This window comes from Dromiciops gliroides, chromosome 1, assembly GCF_019393635.1.
Source record: "Dromiciops gliroides isolate mDroGli1 chromosome 1, mDroGli1.pri, whole genome shotgun sequence".
Classification (NCBI taxonomy): domain Eukaryota; kingdom Metazoa; phylum Chordata; class Mammalia; order Microbiotheria; family Microbiotheriidae; genus Dromiciops; species Dromiciops gliroides.
Window position 1 is genome coordinate 220,124,259 of NC_057861.1, and position 14,346 is coordinate 220,138,604.

Here is a 14,346-nt window from a genome sequence, read left to right on the forward strand (position 1 = left end):
TTTGGGGAGGGGGGTTAAAGGAGTAAGGATGTTCCCCAGCCTTTATGTTGCATGTTTGTTTTTCCCCTACAGTTGTAGAGATTATTTTTTTGTGTGTGAAAAGCAGTTGTAATAGATTTGGGGGGGGGGTTGTTTTTTTTTTTAAGAAAAGGGAATAATATCTACTCATGTGTAGTGCTTTACCATTTTCAAGGTATGTTCACATACATTCTCATTTAATTCTCACAACAAATTTTTGAGGTAGGCAGGAAAGGTATTACTATTTTCATTTTACAGATGAGAAAATTTGAGACCTGACGAGAGTGGTTCTGTCCGAGGTTACATGGCTAGTAAATAAATTGACAAACCTAGGTCTTCTTATTGTACCTCTCTGGTCCTTACTATATCATGTTAAGGGCTAAAATTCTAGCTAAGCTGTCTAAAATATCTAATGAGTGGTCGCCAATAAATTATAAGCTTTAGCAAGAGTTAGACTTTTAAGCATTTATTAAGGAGAATAAGAATTTGGTAAAGAGAGAGAGAAAGGCCTAGATTCCTATCTATTAAAGGGAGAGCACATTTCTAGCTCCGCTCTCCACCAGAGTCCAAAGGAAAGACCTGAGACCGAGCGCCAGTCTCTTCCTTCCTCCTCCCGCTAGCCCGCGTCACTTCCTGATGCCAAAGAAAAGACTCCTGGTCTTGCCTTCAAAGACCTTTGCTTCATGGGCGGAACTCTTCTACAGTAAGTCTCCAGCAGGTGGCATTATTCCAATCATTACAGTTATGCTATCTCCAAAAAGCCACTCTTTTAAAAAATATTAGTCATTTTGTATAGGAAAACTCTAATAAAAGAAAAAGAATGGAATTATGGTTGGTCATTATGTTTATCAGAGTTCTTATCTTTCAAAGTTCTTTGTCTTTACAATTTTTTTATTGTATAAATTGTTCTTCTGGCCCTGAATACTTCACTCTGCATCATGATATTCATACATGTTTAACCAGGTTTCTCTGAAACCATCTGCTTCATCATTTCTTACAGCACAGTAGTATTCTGTTACATTCATATACCATAATTTGCTTATTTCTTTCCCTAATTTATGGGCATCCCCTTGGTTTCCATTTTTTTTCCCAGTACAAAAAGTTACTATAAATATTTTGGTACATATAGATTCTTTTCCTTTTCCTTTGATCTTTTTGTGGTATAGGCCTAGTAATGGTGTCAGAAGAGATGTACAGATTAGTAGATTTTGGGGGCAAAGTTCTAAGTTGCTTTTCAGAATGGCTGTACTAATTAACAGTTTTATCAGCAGCATATTAATGTAGCTGTTTTGGCACAGTCCCTTACATATTTGTCATTTTCTCTTTTTGTTAACTTTGTCAATCTGATGAATGTGAGATGGAACCTTAGAATTGCTTTAATTTGCATTTCTTTTTGTAAAAATTTTTTAAAGCAAAACAGGGCTTCCTTATAAATCCTGATAAAATTTAGATAGTCTGAGCATTCTATTACCAAAACATTTCAGTTAATTAAGATTTTACCACATAATGGTGTCACCAATAATAAAAATAATTCTTAGTTTCCCATAATGTTCATTATTTGTACAGGTAAATTCCTTACATAGGAATTGAGAACAAAATCTAAATAGACTGGAGGGGTCAATTCTAGGGTACGTAAATTAAGGGCAAAGAGAAAGAAAAACTTATTGGATTTTTATGTGTTCTCCAAAACAATATGTCAATCATATTAGTATATGACCTTAGCTGTAAGAAAGTGAAATGTAATGCATTTCATCCCAGTGAACCTCTCCCCTTTACTATCCCATATTCCTGCACAGCTGGCATACAACATTGGTATCCTTGTAATGTTAAGGGATCTAGAGGAATACTCCTTGTCCCCAACATGTTGAGTGGACCATCTATAACAAATTTATAAGAGAGTCAGAAGTGCAGAATGAAAAAGGTATAGCTAAGTTGTGATCTCTCCCTTGGATGGAGTGCTCACATTAGTGAGAAGACAAGCAATAGAAATATTGATGTGTATGTGACATTTGCAAGTAGATTGCCTGAACAGTTCCATGTTCCTCATTTTCTTCCAGAAGAGTGTATCTTCTAGATGCCTTTGACATGTAAACTTCAAAGTTTCCTAGTTAAATGAAACCTACATAATTTTTGATGAGTTTTCAGGGAGGCATCCAAAAGAGATCACTGCATACCCGAGGTGTGTTGAATTATTGACACATTTTACAAAGTAGCAAGATGGTTCAAATTGTGTTATCAAAGAAAGCAAGAATAAAAACCATTCAGTGGCACTAATATGAGTGAATCCAAAAGAAAAGTCATGATGCCTAAAAGCTGTCAATGACTCTTCTTGCAGCAATATAACTCGCAAAGGTAGATGGATTTTTTGGTTCTTATATATGTTTGTTTTCAGTTTTTTGTTTTGTTTTGTTGTTTTTTCTGGTGGGGCAACGAGGGTTAAGTGACTTGCCCAGGGTCACACAGCTAGTAGTAAGTGTCATGTCTGAGGCCAGATTTAAACTCAGATCCTACTGAATCCAGGGCCTGTGCTTTATCCACTGCACCACCTAGCTGCCCTCTTCATTTTTTTTTTTCCATAAAGAGAGGCTACTTTGAAATCTTTATCTGTAGGGAAATACTTTGTTAAATTGAACACATTGTAGAGCATTTAACATGTCTTTTTCTTCCTTCCAAAGGTATCTATCATCCCACGTGGAAAAGGTTTGGGTTATGCTCAGTATTTACCCAAAGAGCAATACCTTTATACCAAAGAACAGCTTTTGGATAGGATGTGTATGACTTTAGGAGGACGTGTGTCAGAAGAAATCTTTTTTGGAAGAATTACAACTGGAGCTCAAGATGACTTGAGGAAAGTAACTCAGAGTGCATATGCGCAAGTAGGTATTTGAAATAGGGTTTTCCTCCTGAAATTTTGTGAGATTGACATTTATGAGATGATTTTCTGATTAGGTTTTTTAAGCTATGTAGTTAAACCTATGAATATTTGGATCAAATTGTATTTTATAAGAGAATGATTTCATTTCAAAAATCAAAACTTGTGGCTTGATAAATGTAAAGAAGAAAAAGAGAATTTTTTGAGGTAACTCTATAATCTAGACAAATTTGTCTTTTTTGTCTAAAACAGTCTTTATCCTAACAGTTAAATTATTTTTTAAAATTGTGTAAATGACAGTATTAATATTTTAAATCCTTTTATTAAAAAAAAGAAAATTATAATTCTTATGTAAATATGGCTTGAATTTTTTTACTGCATGAAATTAGTTTGGCAATATGATCCTGAAATATCAGAGTAAATGGCTGTCATAGCTTTATTTTGAGAAGAACTTTATTAATAACATATAACAGGAATAATATTTTACACCTGTATAGCACTTTATGTTTTACAAAGTACTTCCTCAAATGTTCTTGTGCAATAAGGAGTACAAATTTTATTATTTCTATTTTACAGATAGTAACTAAGAGTCAGGTTAATATTACCTCTTTGATATTATTGTTAATGAAATTGTTTCTTTGATATGTTCTTCAATTTTTTAAGATTAAGTTATCTTGTCAATTTTTCCTTCTTTTTTTGAGGGCTCTTTAATGAATATAATTTTTAATTTCATTGTGGCCAGTAAAATATGTTTAACATTTCTGCTTATCTTCATTTGTGAGATTTTTATACCTTTATACATGTTCATTTTTTTTTGTATAGGTGCTATGTATAGCTGAGAAATAGGTATACTCTTTTCTATTCCCATTCAATAATTGCTAGAGGTCTGTCATATCTAATTTTTCTAAATTTCTCAAAAGTCCTTAAATTCTTCCTCTTTGGGGGAAGAAGGGGTGCAGTGGAGGATGGGTTAGATTTGTTTAGGCCTGAAAGGGATTAATTTTGATTCCTCCCTGTTTCTCCCTGTAACTAGTTTGGCTTTTCATTTGAGCTATTTAGATGGTATGTAATTGTGTCCATATATGTTAACTGTTGATATTTATTCATTGTCTCTGGTACATTTCAGCATAATATAGTTTCCACATATATGTGTGTATCTTAATTGTGTCTATTTTTTGCTCTTACTTTATTTGACATCAGGCTTGCTATCCCTGTTCTTTTTTTAGTTCAGAACAGGTTTGATAGATTTTGTTCTAGCCCCTTATTTTATACTGTTGCCTCTACCTCATGAATGTTTGTTTTAAATGTGTTTGTTATGAGTAACTGCTTTCTAATCCATTCTGCTACACTCTTCCTTTTCATGGGTGAGTTCATCCCGTTTACATTTCTCATTATTTGTATTTTCCCCTCCATCTCATATATTTGCATATATTTTTCCCCTCTTGCTTTCTACCCCTTTTGCATAGAAGGAGAGAAGCATGGAACCAAGAATATATTAAACAAAAGCAGATGTAATCAGCTTCTGCTTCCCTATCTTTCTTTTCTTTCCCCTGCCCAGACCCCAATTAGAGGTTCTTAATCCTTTATTTTTTCCTTTTAAACTATTCTTCAGCATCCACCCTCCGAAGTTAGTATGTTTTATTTGTGATTAATTCCTCACTGAAAAAACAAAATGTTTCTCAGAAATTCTTCACTGAATCTATCCTCCCTCTTGCTTCTTCCTTTTCTTTTCTCTCCTTTTTTCTTGTTGAGTTAAATGTACTTCTGCACTCACTTCTGTGTGCATGTATTTTACTCACCTTTGACCAGTTCATCTGAAAGTAAGGTTCATGTTTTGCTCACACCCTCCACCCCTTCCTCCTAGTTTGTATAGCTTTTTACATTTTGTCAGTATGTGAAATAATGCCTCCCATCCCTTCCTCTTCCTTTCTTCCATAGTATATTCCTTTTCATCTCCCTTTCCTTTCTTTTAAATAATTAAAATATAACAAAACTACTTCCATAGCTTTTGTATTATTTAACTCCCTCTGATCCCTGATAATATTAGGGTTTTAAGGAGATACACATGCATGCATGTGTGTGAGCTTGCATGCACATACACATATACATATGCTTACATGCACATACATACATACCCCCCCAGTAGAATGTAAGCCAACTTCATCCTTGTTTAGTCCTTTATGATTACTCACTCATATTTAACATTTATGTTTCTATTGATTTCCATGTTTGTATTTCAAAGTTTCTGCCCAGCTCTCTTCTTTTCATCAGGGATGGTTAAAAGTCCTTTTGGATTAAAGGTTCATTTTTTTTTTCCTAGTTATACTCAGTTTCTTGTGGGATCCTGACTGTGGTTCCTTGGTACTTGAAAGTTTTCTTTCTGACTGCTTACAGTGTTTTTCTTGAACCTGGAAATTCTGGATTTTGTCTATGGCATTCCTGGAAATTTTCATTTTTTATTTTCTTTCAAGAGTTGACTGATATTCTATTTTCAATTTGCCTCTAGTTCTAGTAGAGCTGAGCATATTTTTTTTTCATGATTTCTTGAAATATGATGACTTGGCTCTTAATTTTTGGTCATGGCTTTCACATAGTTTAATGATTCTTAAATTATCCCTCCTTGGTCTGTTTTTCCAGGTCATTTTTCTTTTAATGATACCTTACTTTTTTTTTTTCCTATTTTTTCTAGTCTTTTGACTTTATTTTAATGTTTTCTGTTTTCCCATAGGGTCATTACTTCTGTTTGGTTCATTCTAATTTTTACTTGGGTAAAGTTTTATATCTCTTGTAATAAACAATTAGTTCATCTTTTAGTCTTTCTTACAAAGTCCAATTTTTTTCTTTTCCACTCTCTATAAAGTAATTTTTAAACTCTTGTTTTATTTCTTCCAGGAATTCTAGCAGACCCTTGCCTACACTCTGTTTTTCTTTCAAGTTTTGCTTGTAGATGTTTTGAAGTCATTTGTTTGTTCTGGGTTTGCATCATAGTAACTATTTGTTGTGAGGGTCTTGGTAATGTCTGGGCCCTTTCTGGGAAGGTTTTGAGTGCTATGTTCTTGAAGAATCTCAGGGGAGGTTCAGGACAGGAACTGACAAACATTTTATGCACCCAAAATGATCTGATCCCTTTTATTTATTTGTTTGTTTAGAGGTTTTTTTTCCCCCAGAGTTACATGTAAAAATACATTTTAACATCAATTTTTTTTTTTTTTTGGTGAGGCAATTGGGGTTAAGTGACTTGCCCAGGGTCACACAGCTAGTGAGTGTTAAGTGTTTGAGGTCGGATTTGAACTCAGGTACTCCTGAATCCAGGGCCGGTGCTCTATCCACTGCGCCATCTAGCTGCCCCTTTAACATCAATTTTAAAATTTGTGTTCCAAATTCTCTTCCTCCCTCCCTACCTCCCCTTAAGAACTCAAGCAATTCAATATAAGTGTGATGTTTAAAATCTAATTGTTATGACTAAAATATAATGTGTGGTCGTCTTAAATTAGAAGCTTATAGTACCAGTCTTTGGGCATTAAGCATTTATTAAAGTATATTAGAGGTTAGTAAAGAGAACATGTGGAGTTCAGAAAGTTTAAGAAAAGCCTATCTCCCCTGGTCTGCTTCTTCTGCCACCCCAAGCTTGTCCCAGCAACCAAAGAGTGAGATTCTCAGTCTTCCTGAGCGGAAGCTCCCTGTGGGACGGAAGAGGGGCGGTCTCCACACACAGCTCTAAGGTAATTGGCTGGTAGCATTGATTGACATGACTTCCAGGCTGTTCTATGAATAATGAAGACTTCTGGACACCAAGCCAAGCCACATGTTTGCTAGGGGGCGGGGCCCTGGTTCTCACATCATTTTGGTCCACAGGTTGGAAGGCCCTGGGTAAAACCCTCTTGTCTAGACCCTGTCCTTAATGCCTGCCAACTTGTCTCCCTATTCTAACCCCAGTTAGAAAAGTGACCTAGGGTGATTATTCTTTGTGTTTCTTGATCAAAATTCAGTCTGGTTTTTTTTATAGATCTTGGAGAAGTTGTAGGAAAGAGCTAGGTTATACTGCCTTCTATTTCATCTTTACTGTCTCAAAAGTATATGCATTGAGATGCAAGTTATTAAGATGTTTGTTCTTTTTTTGTAGATTGTTCAGTTTGGTATGAATGAAAAAGTGGGACAGATTTCTTTTGACCTTCCACGACAAGGAGACATGGTACTGGAAAAACCATATAGTGAAGCCACTGCAAGACTGATAGATGATGAAGTTCGGATACTTATTAATGATGCTCACAAACGAACAGTAGCTCTTCTTACAGAGAAAAAAGCTGAAGTAGAGAAGGTGGGTGTTTCATGAACCAATACTTCTGAAAAGTTTTACGCAAAATTAAAGTAATAAACTAAATATTTGTCTTCTTTAGATTAAGAAAAGTATAACTGTACATTCTATCCTTGTGCTATATATATCTCTCTATATAGATAGGCAAATGTGTACACATAGAGAGTGATATTATATGGGCAGCTTGTTCTGTAAAGAAATGTTCAAGGAGGAGAAGTAAGATGGCAGACAGAGCTAGACTCCAGACCTGTCTCTTTGAAGTGCTAGTTCTCAACCTAATCTGGAATTCAAGCCTAACAGAGAATAAGGAGAACCCTGAGAGATTTGGTGTTCAGCTGTTATATTCTATCCCTCTTTCCTCTTGGAATAGTCTTTTATGTCATTCATGCCAAATTTTGAAAGAGCAAAACTGATTGAAATTTTCCTCCTTTCATTTCTCTTCTCCTTTATTTGTTTATTCATTCATTCATTTATTTGGGATTTTCCCAAATTACATGTAAGAAACAAATGTTTTCACATTGATTTTTTTTTTTTTGGTGAGGCAGTTGGGGTTAAGTAACTTGCCTAGGGTCACACAGCTAGTAATTGTTAATTGTCTGAGGCCGGATTTGAACTCAGGTCCTCCTGAATCCAGGGCCAGTGTTCTATCCACTGTGCCACCTAGCTGCCCCTTCACATTGATTTTTTAAAATTTTGTGTTCCAAATTCTCTTCCTCCCTCCCTCACCCCTCCCCAAGAAATCAAGCAATTCAATATAAGATATACATGTGCAGTCATGCAAAACATCTCCACATTAGTCAAGTTGTGAAAGAAAACAGACAAAATAACTTTAGAAAGTGGAGTTAACAAAAAAAATGATACTTCAATCTGTATCCAGATACCATCAGTTCTTTCTCTGTAGGAGGATTGCTTTTTTCATAAGTCCTTCTGATAGCATGCTGGCTCATCATTTCTTTCAGTTATGATTGCTAACTGTATTACCCTCCATCCTATTCCCTCCCCTTGATATTTACTCTGTTTTCTATATTCTTTTTTTGTTTTGTTTTTTTGCGGGGGAATGGGGGTTAAGTGACTTGCCCAGGATCACACAGCCAGTAAGTGTCAAGTGTCTAAGGCCGGATTTGAACTCGGGAATTCCTGAATCCAGGGCCGATGCTTTATTCACTGCGCCACCTAGCCGCTCCCTGTTTTCTATATTCTTTCACCCTATCCCTCCTCGAAAGTGATTTGCTTTTTACTGCCTCCTCCCCCAATCTGCCCTCTCTTCCTTCACCTCTCCCCCCTTGTCCTCTTCCCCTCCCACTTTCCCACAGGGCAAGATATATTACTATACACACTTGAGTGTGTATGTTATTCCCTCTTTGAGCCAATTCTGACGAGAGTAAGGCTCACTCACTCCCCCACTCCTTTCCCATCTTCCCCTACACTCCATAAGCTTTTTCTTATTTCTTTTATGTGAGCTACTTTACCCCATTCCATCTCTCCCTTTCCCTTTCTTCCAGTGCATTCCTCCTACCCCTTAACTTTATTTTAAAGATGTCATCATGGGTCATCTAGGTGACACAGTGGACAAAGCACCAGCCCTGGACCCAGGAGGCCCTGAGCTCAAATCTGGCCCCAGACATAAACTACCCTACCCTGCCTTCTCCTCTCCTGTTCAAAGAAAGATTGAAATAGCCAGAGAGCAGATAAGAGAAAGAGAATCCTTACAAATCATACCTTGCATATAGTAGATAGTTAATATGTGGTAAATCAGTGTAATGAATAATTAGAACCTGGATAATTAAAAATTGGCAGTTTAAGTTATGTGTGAGTATGCATACTTCTTCATTTTTATTAGTTTATTTGATTTGATAGTCTCCTAATCATTCGTATGTGAATTAAGAAATCTTTATTGACTTTTGAGTTTTGCCCATTTAATAAATTACTCTTTATCTAGTATCCATACAGATTTAAAAAAAATATTCTATTCAGATTCATCAGATATTTATTAAGTGCCTGCTAATGGTACTGAGGGAAATGGAGAAGTATATGTAAGCTTAAATCTCTGACCTCATGGAGCTTACAGTTTAGTAGGAGGCTATGACATATACAGAGAATTAGGATGCAGGTAACATATGGTGAATACATTATGGAGACGTAAAGTGCCTTGTAAAGTCTGAAAGGAAATAGGCCATTACTAATGGGACAAGAACTGCCTCTTGAAGGAGATGATTTGGAGTTGGGTTTTCAAGACTGAATAAGAATTCATTAGGCTTGGATGAGGAGGGGGAGGGAGAAGATGATTCACTCTACTTTTTATGAGAGACAGATAAGTGAATAAGCTGACATTAGGGAATTGCTTTTGAAAGCAGCTTCTAGGTTCCTTTCTAGGTTATAGGGTCCAATAAGCAATGAACAAATCTATTGGAATAACTAATGTGTGTCTTATTTTGTGCTTAGTAATATGGAGATACAAAAAACCCAGCCTCTGCTCTCAGGGAGTATAGTCTAGAGACAGAATGAAAAGACAAGTATTAGACTATGTTGTGCTGATGATAAGTATGTTAGGAGTTGAGAGAAAGCCACGATCATTGTTTAATGGGAAAGGTAAAACCTAATCTGGGTCTTGAAAGAATGAGTAAGGTATAATTAAACAGGAAAAGAGGGAGGGGGATTCAGGTTTAAGGAACTCAGTGGGCAAAAAGATGTCCAGGGAACTGTAAGTCATGAAATCTGCACCAGACAGAGGCTAGCTTTTGAGATATAGGGGTAAATAAGATTGTATAGTTAGGGTCAGGGCAAATAATAGAGGACCACGAAATTCAGAGAGAAAAATTTGGTTCGGATGGGAGCCTGTGGTAGACTTCTGAGCAGAGAAATGGCATAATAAAATAAAAGCATTAGAAGATCAGTGTGATAGTAATTAAACTGTATTAGAAGAAGGAGAGAGGCTAGAAGCAGTGCTCCTAGCTGAGAGGCTCTTGTACTAAGTTAGTGACTAGTAGTGAAGGATAATGGTGTGGAAATGGAGAGTAAAAGACAAATCCAAGAAAGTTTTTGAAAAAAGAACTAACAGGATTTGATGAATTTGGATATAATAGATAAAGAAGAGCTGAAGAGTTCAAGCAGAGTTCAGGTTTTCTAGCCTGGGAGACAGGAAGTATTATACCAGTGCCAGTGGTACCAATGACACAGATTGCATGGTTGGAAAATAAATCAGTTTATGATGGCAAGTGATCCATTCTGTTTTTGATATGTTGAATTTGAAGTAATGTTAAAACATCCAAGTGAAAATAGATGAGGCCCAATCTTAAGATAGAGATTTTGGAATGAAACAAAGGTGATTGTTGAAGCCAAAATAGCACCAGTGATGTCAATTATCTGTGCCTAGTCCAGTGGAACATGTCCAACTGCCTAATAGACATTTCAAACAGGATACCTTGAGTGTATCTGAAATTCAAATTCCAAAATAGAGCTCATTGTCTTTCCCCCAAACCCAGCCCGCTTCCAAACTTTCCTATTTCTGTCAGGGATTTCACTGGCCTTCCAGTCTATCACGTTTGCAATCTTTGGTGTTATTCTTCAGTCTCCCTCATCCCACATAACCTATCAGTTGCCAGATCTTGTCTTCTCATACAGTTACTCATCTGTCCCCTTATATGTACCCACAAAACTATAATCATAATTTAGGATCTCATTACCTCTACTTGATAGGCTCCTAATTGTCTCCCTTTCTTTGAGTCAACCTCAACACACCTGTCAGAATGATTTCAGAAAGTGCAAGTCTGAGCATATTTATACTCGGTAAACTCCACTGTATCCTTATTACCTCTAGGAGCAAATACACACTCATTTTGGCTTTAAAAACCCTTCAAAGACTGGCCCCAGCCTACTTTCTCATTATTCCTCCCCTTCTTGCACCCTGGAGTTCAAGTCAACAGTGTTCTTTCTGTTCCTTACCCATAACTCTCTATCTCACTTCTCTTTGCCTGTGTCCTCATTCCTATGTACTCCCTTCTGTCTCTTAGAATCTCTTCTTTCCAGAGTTTAGTTGAAGTGTCATGTTCTACATAGTTTTTTCTAATACTTTTCACCAGCTTTTAGCACCCTCTCTCTCTCAAAAAATTATTTTTTACATGCTTAACTACATACATGTTATCTCACCTGAGAGAATGTAAGCTCCTTGCAGGGAGGTACTTTGTCATTTTGTCTCTGTATCTCCAATACCTAGTATTGTTCCTGGCACATAGTGGCATTTGATAAATGCTTACCGATTGATTGCTGCACATATGCATATTTTATAAGCTCTTCACTAGATTATAAACTCTTGGGGATAGAGATTATGTTCTCTACATCTTTGTGTAAGACACCATGAAACTTGGCATGTAACAAATATTCGGTAAATGTGTGTTGGATGAATTAATTCCATTTTCCTGCACCTTTTAAATCTATAATACTATGTAATAATAACTGCTATTCCTAACAATGACCCTGATGCACTACATGGTACCGGCATACTTTCCAAATCATGAACGAGTGGTTAGATTATATGAAATATGGTTTAGCACTCATTTGTGGCACTCTTTTTGGGTGGGTGGGGGGGCAATTGGGGTTAAGCGACTTGCCCAGGGTCACACAGCTAGTAAGTGTTAAGTGTCTGAGGCTGGATTTGAACTCAGGTTCTCCTGAATCCAGGGCCAGCGCTTTATCCGCTACGCCACCTAGCTGCCCCGGCACTCATTTTTTAAAAGAGCGTGCGTGCGTGCGTGCGTGCGTGCGTGTGTGTGTGTGTGCATGTGCGCATGCACACACACAGTAACTCTTGATTTAGTTTACCAGAACACCTAATTTCTCAAACATTCTAGACAAATGCGGGTATGTAATTATGACCTCCATATGGTAGAGGTAAACATCTTTAATACTTGCTCTTATTGGGGGCAGCTAGGTGGCGCAGTGGATAAAGCAGCAGCCCTGGATTCAGGAGGATCTGAGTTCAAATCCGGCCTCAGACACTTGACACTTACTAGCTGTGTGACTCTGGGCAAGTCACTTAACCCCCATTGCCCTGAAAAAAAAAAATACTTGCTCTTATTTTCCACATCTTACATTAATGGTAAGAGATGTAATTAAAAAAAATAAAATAAAAGCTGTGGTATTCTCATGTAAAACATAGGTGTATTAAAATTACAGAATAGGTGATGATTACAAACTCAACTTAATTTAGCCTTTGTTGTAGAACCAGTAGTCTGAACTAAACCTGCTTAAAATGTTTTCACCTGAGTATTAATTATCAAGCTATCTAGAATAATTTCATACCATGTTCCCCTGGTGTATGTATTTAATAAAAATTGTTCCTGTTTCAGGTTGCTCTTCGACTATTAGAAAAGGAAGTATTAGATAAGTCTGATATGGTTGAACTTTTGGGCCCCAGACCCTTTGCAGAAAAATCTACCTATGAAGATTTTGTAGAGGGCACTGGAAGCTTGGATGAGGACACTTCTCTTCCAGAAGGACTTAAAGACTGGAACAAAGATCGTGAAAAGGAGAAGGAAAAAGATGAACCACCAGATGACAAGACAGTAAAACAGATCAAAGGAGGGATACCATTTTAATTGCATTTTGTCTTGTGTTATCCGTTTGCACAATACTTCAACTTTGGCTTTGTCAGATCAATGAAATCCAGTGCTGAAGCTTTTTGTTAGGTTGGTTTTGACCTACTACTTACCCAGAGGTTGAAATGGTAACAAAAAAGAAAGCTGTGATTTGTATACAAGGCAGGTACTTTATCTTTAGGCCTCAGAAGTCATTGTCAGTGGTGATGGTACAGCTTCCTGCTCACACCAAAGGAAGAAGAGCAGAGGAGAGATCATTAAGATTTCAATAGAATGGATTGAAAAGGTTCTTGGACTGTGCCAAGTTCTAGCCTCTTGTACCTAGGAAACATGTGCCTGAACTTCTCGATTATAATTAATTAATTTATAAAACTTCTCAGTACTGGAGAGAAGTCAGGTTTTCTTCCCCCTCACAAACCTACCCACCCTTAATTCACTCTCATTATCCATCAGTGGTTCCCCTTAGACCTGTACAAGGCAGATAGACTGTGAAATGAAATGAACACCTAATGAGGAAACATTCTAATTTGATGTAATATTTTTTAAAAATACAGATCATTTGTTGTGTTTTAATCAAAAGGTTTTCTACAGGGAGCTGTAAGATATTAAAAATGTGAATGTATTGTGTAAATAAGGCTTCTTTGAAACAAAAAATAAACTACATACAATGTCCTTTTTGAACACAGATTTGTTTACTTTAAGAAAATGTATTTCTAGTAAACTTAACTCTGGGGAAGAATGATCTTTCTTAGAGATGGCTCTTTCATATGAAATCTCGACATTGGCATCTTATCTCTTGTGTGTGTGTGTGGGGGGGGGGGCAATTGGGGTTAAGTGACTTGCCCAGGGTCACACAGGTAGTAAGTGTTAAGTGTCTGAGGTCAGATTTGAACTCAGGTCCTCCTGACTCCAGGGCCAGTGCTCTATCCACTGCACCACCTAGCTGCCCCTTATCTCTTATTTTTATATCAAGAAATGTTGATAAAGCTTCCAGTGCTCATGGGAAATTTTCTAGATGAAACTCTGATATAGTCCAGTATTATTAATACTTGTTGTTAAGAGTTCATTTGTAATCAGTTTCAAGAAAACTTTGAATAGCACACTAAATCCTTTATACTAACTATTCCCTTTTTAGAGATGAGGAGTCAAGCCCTGATCGGTTCAATTTGAACATGCCATGGGTCTAAGCATCAAGCCCATCAATGCAAAAAGCTGTGCTGCTGGAGCTCCCCAGTGCTGAAGGTCATTCATAATTTTTCTAGTCCTGCAGGTTTTTTATAAAATGGTCAGAACTGGCCAATTCTAAGCTCTTCTGTTAGAATGGCAATGTCTATAAAATAGAGAAAATTCCAATTAAGTTTTCTAAGAGACTGTCTAGAGTATTTCAAAGTGCTTGTAAACAGTTGTATGAGGAAAATTTTACTGTATCATCAATTGACTAATTCAGCAAATTATCACTTGTTATATATTTTCAATTCAATTTATGATTATTTTAGACAGAATTTAAAAATTTTCTTTTCGTGTCCTAAGTATACAGGATTTTAATG

At 36.6% G+C, this 14,346-nt stretch overlaps 1 protein-coding gene across 2 annotated transcripts in view; it reads left to right on the forward strand.

Moving 5' to 3' along the window:
- AFG3L2 (AFG3 like matrix AAA peptidase subunit 2) overlaps positions 1-13,471 on the forward strand; it is a 57,183-nt gene extending 43,712 nt beyond the window's left edge. For both annotated transcript variants that reach the window (XM_043978610.1, XM_043978604.1), the window contains 3 exons: positions 2,694-2,894; positions 7,014-7,208; positions 12,551-13,471. In XM_043978610.1, coding sequence (XP_043834545.1) covers positions 2,694-2,894; positions 7,014-7,208; positions 12,551-12,799 — 645 coding nt within the window. In that variant the 3' untranslated portion in view covers positions 12,800-13,471. The remainder of the gene's footprint in view (positions 1-2,693; positions 2,895-7,013; positions 7,209-12,550) is intronic.
- The last annotated feature ends 875 nt before the right edge of the window (positions 13,472-14,346 follow it).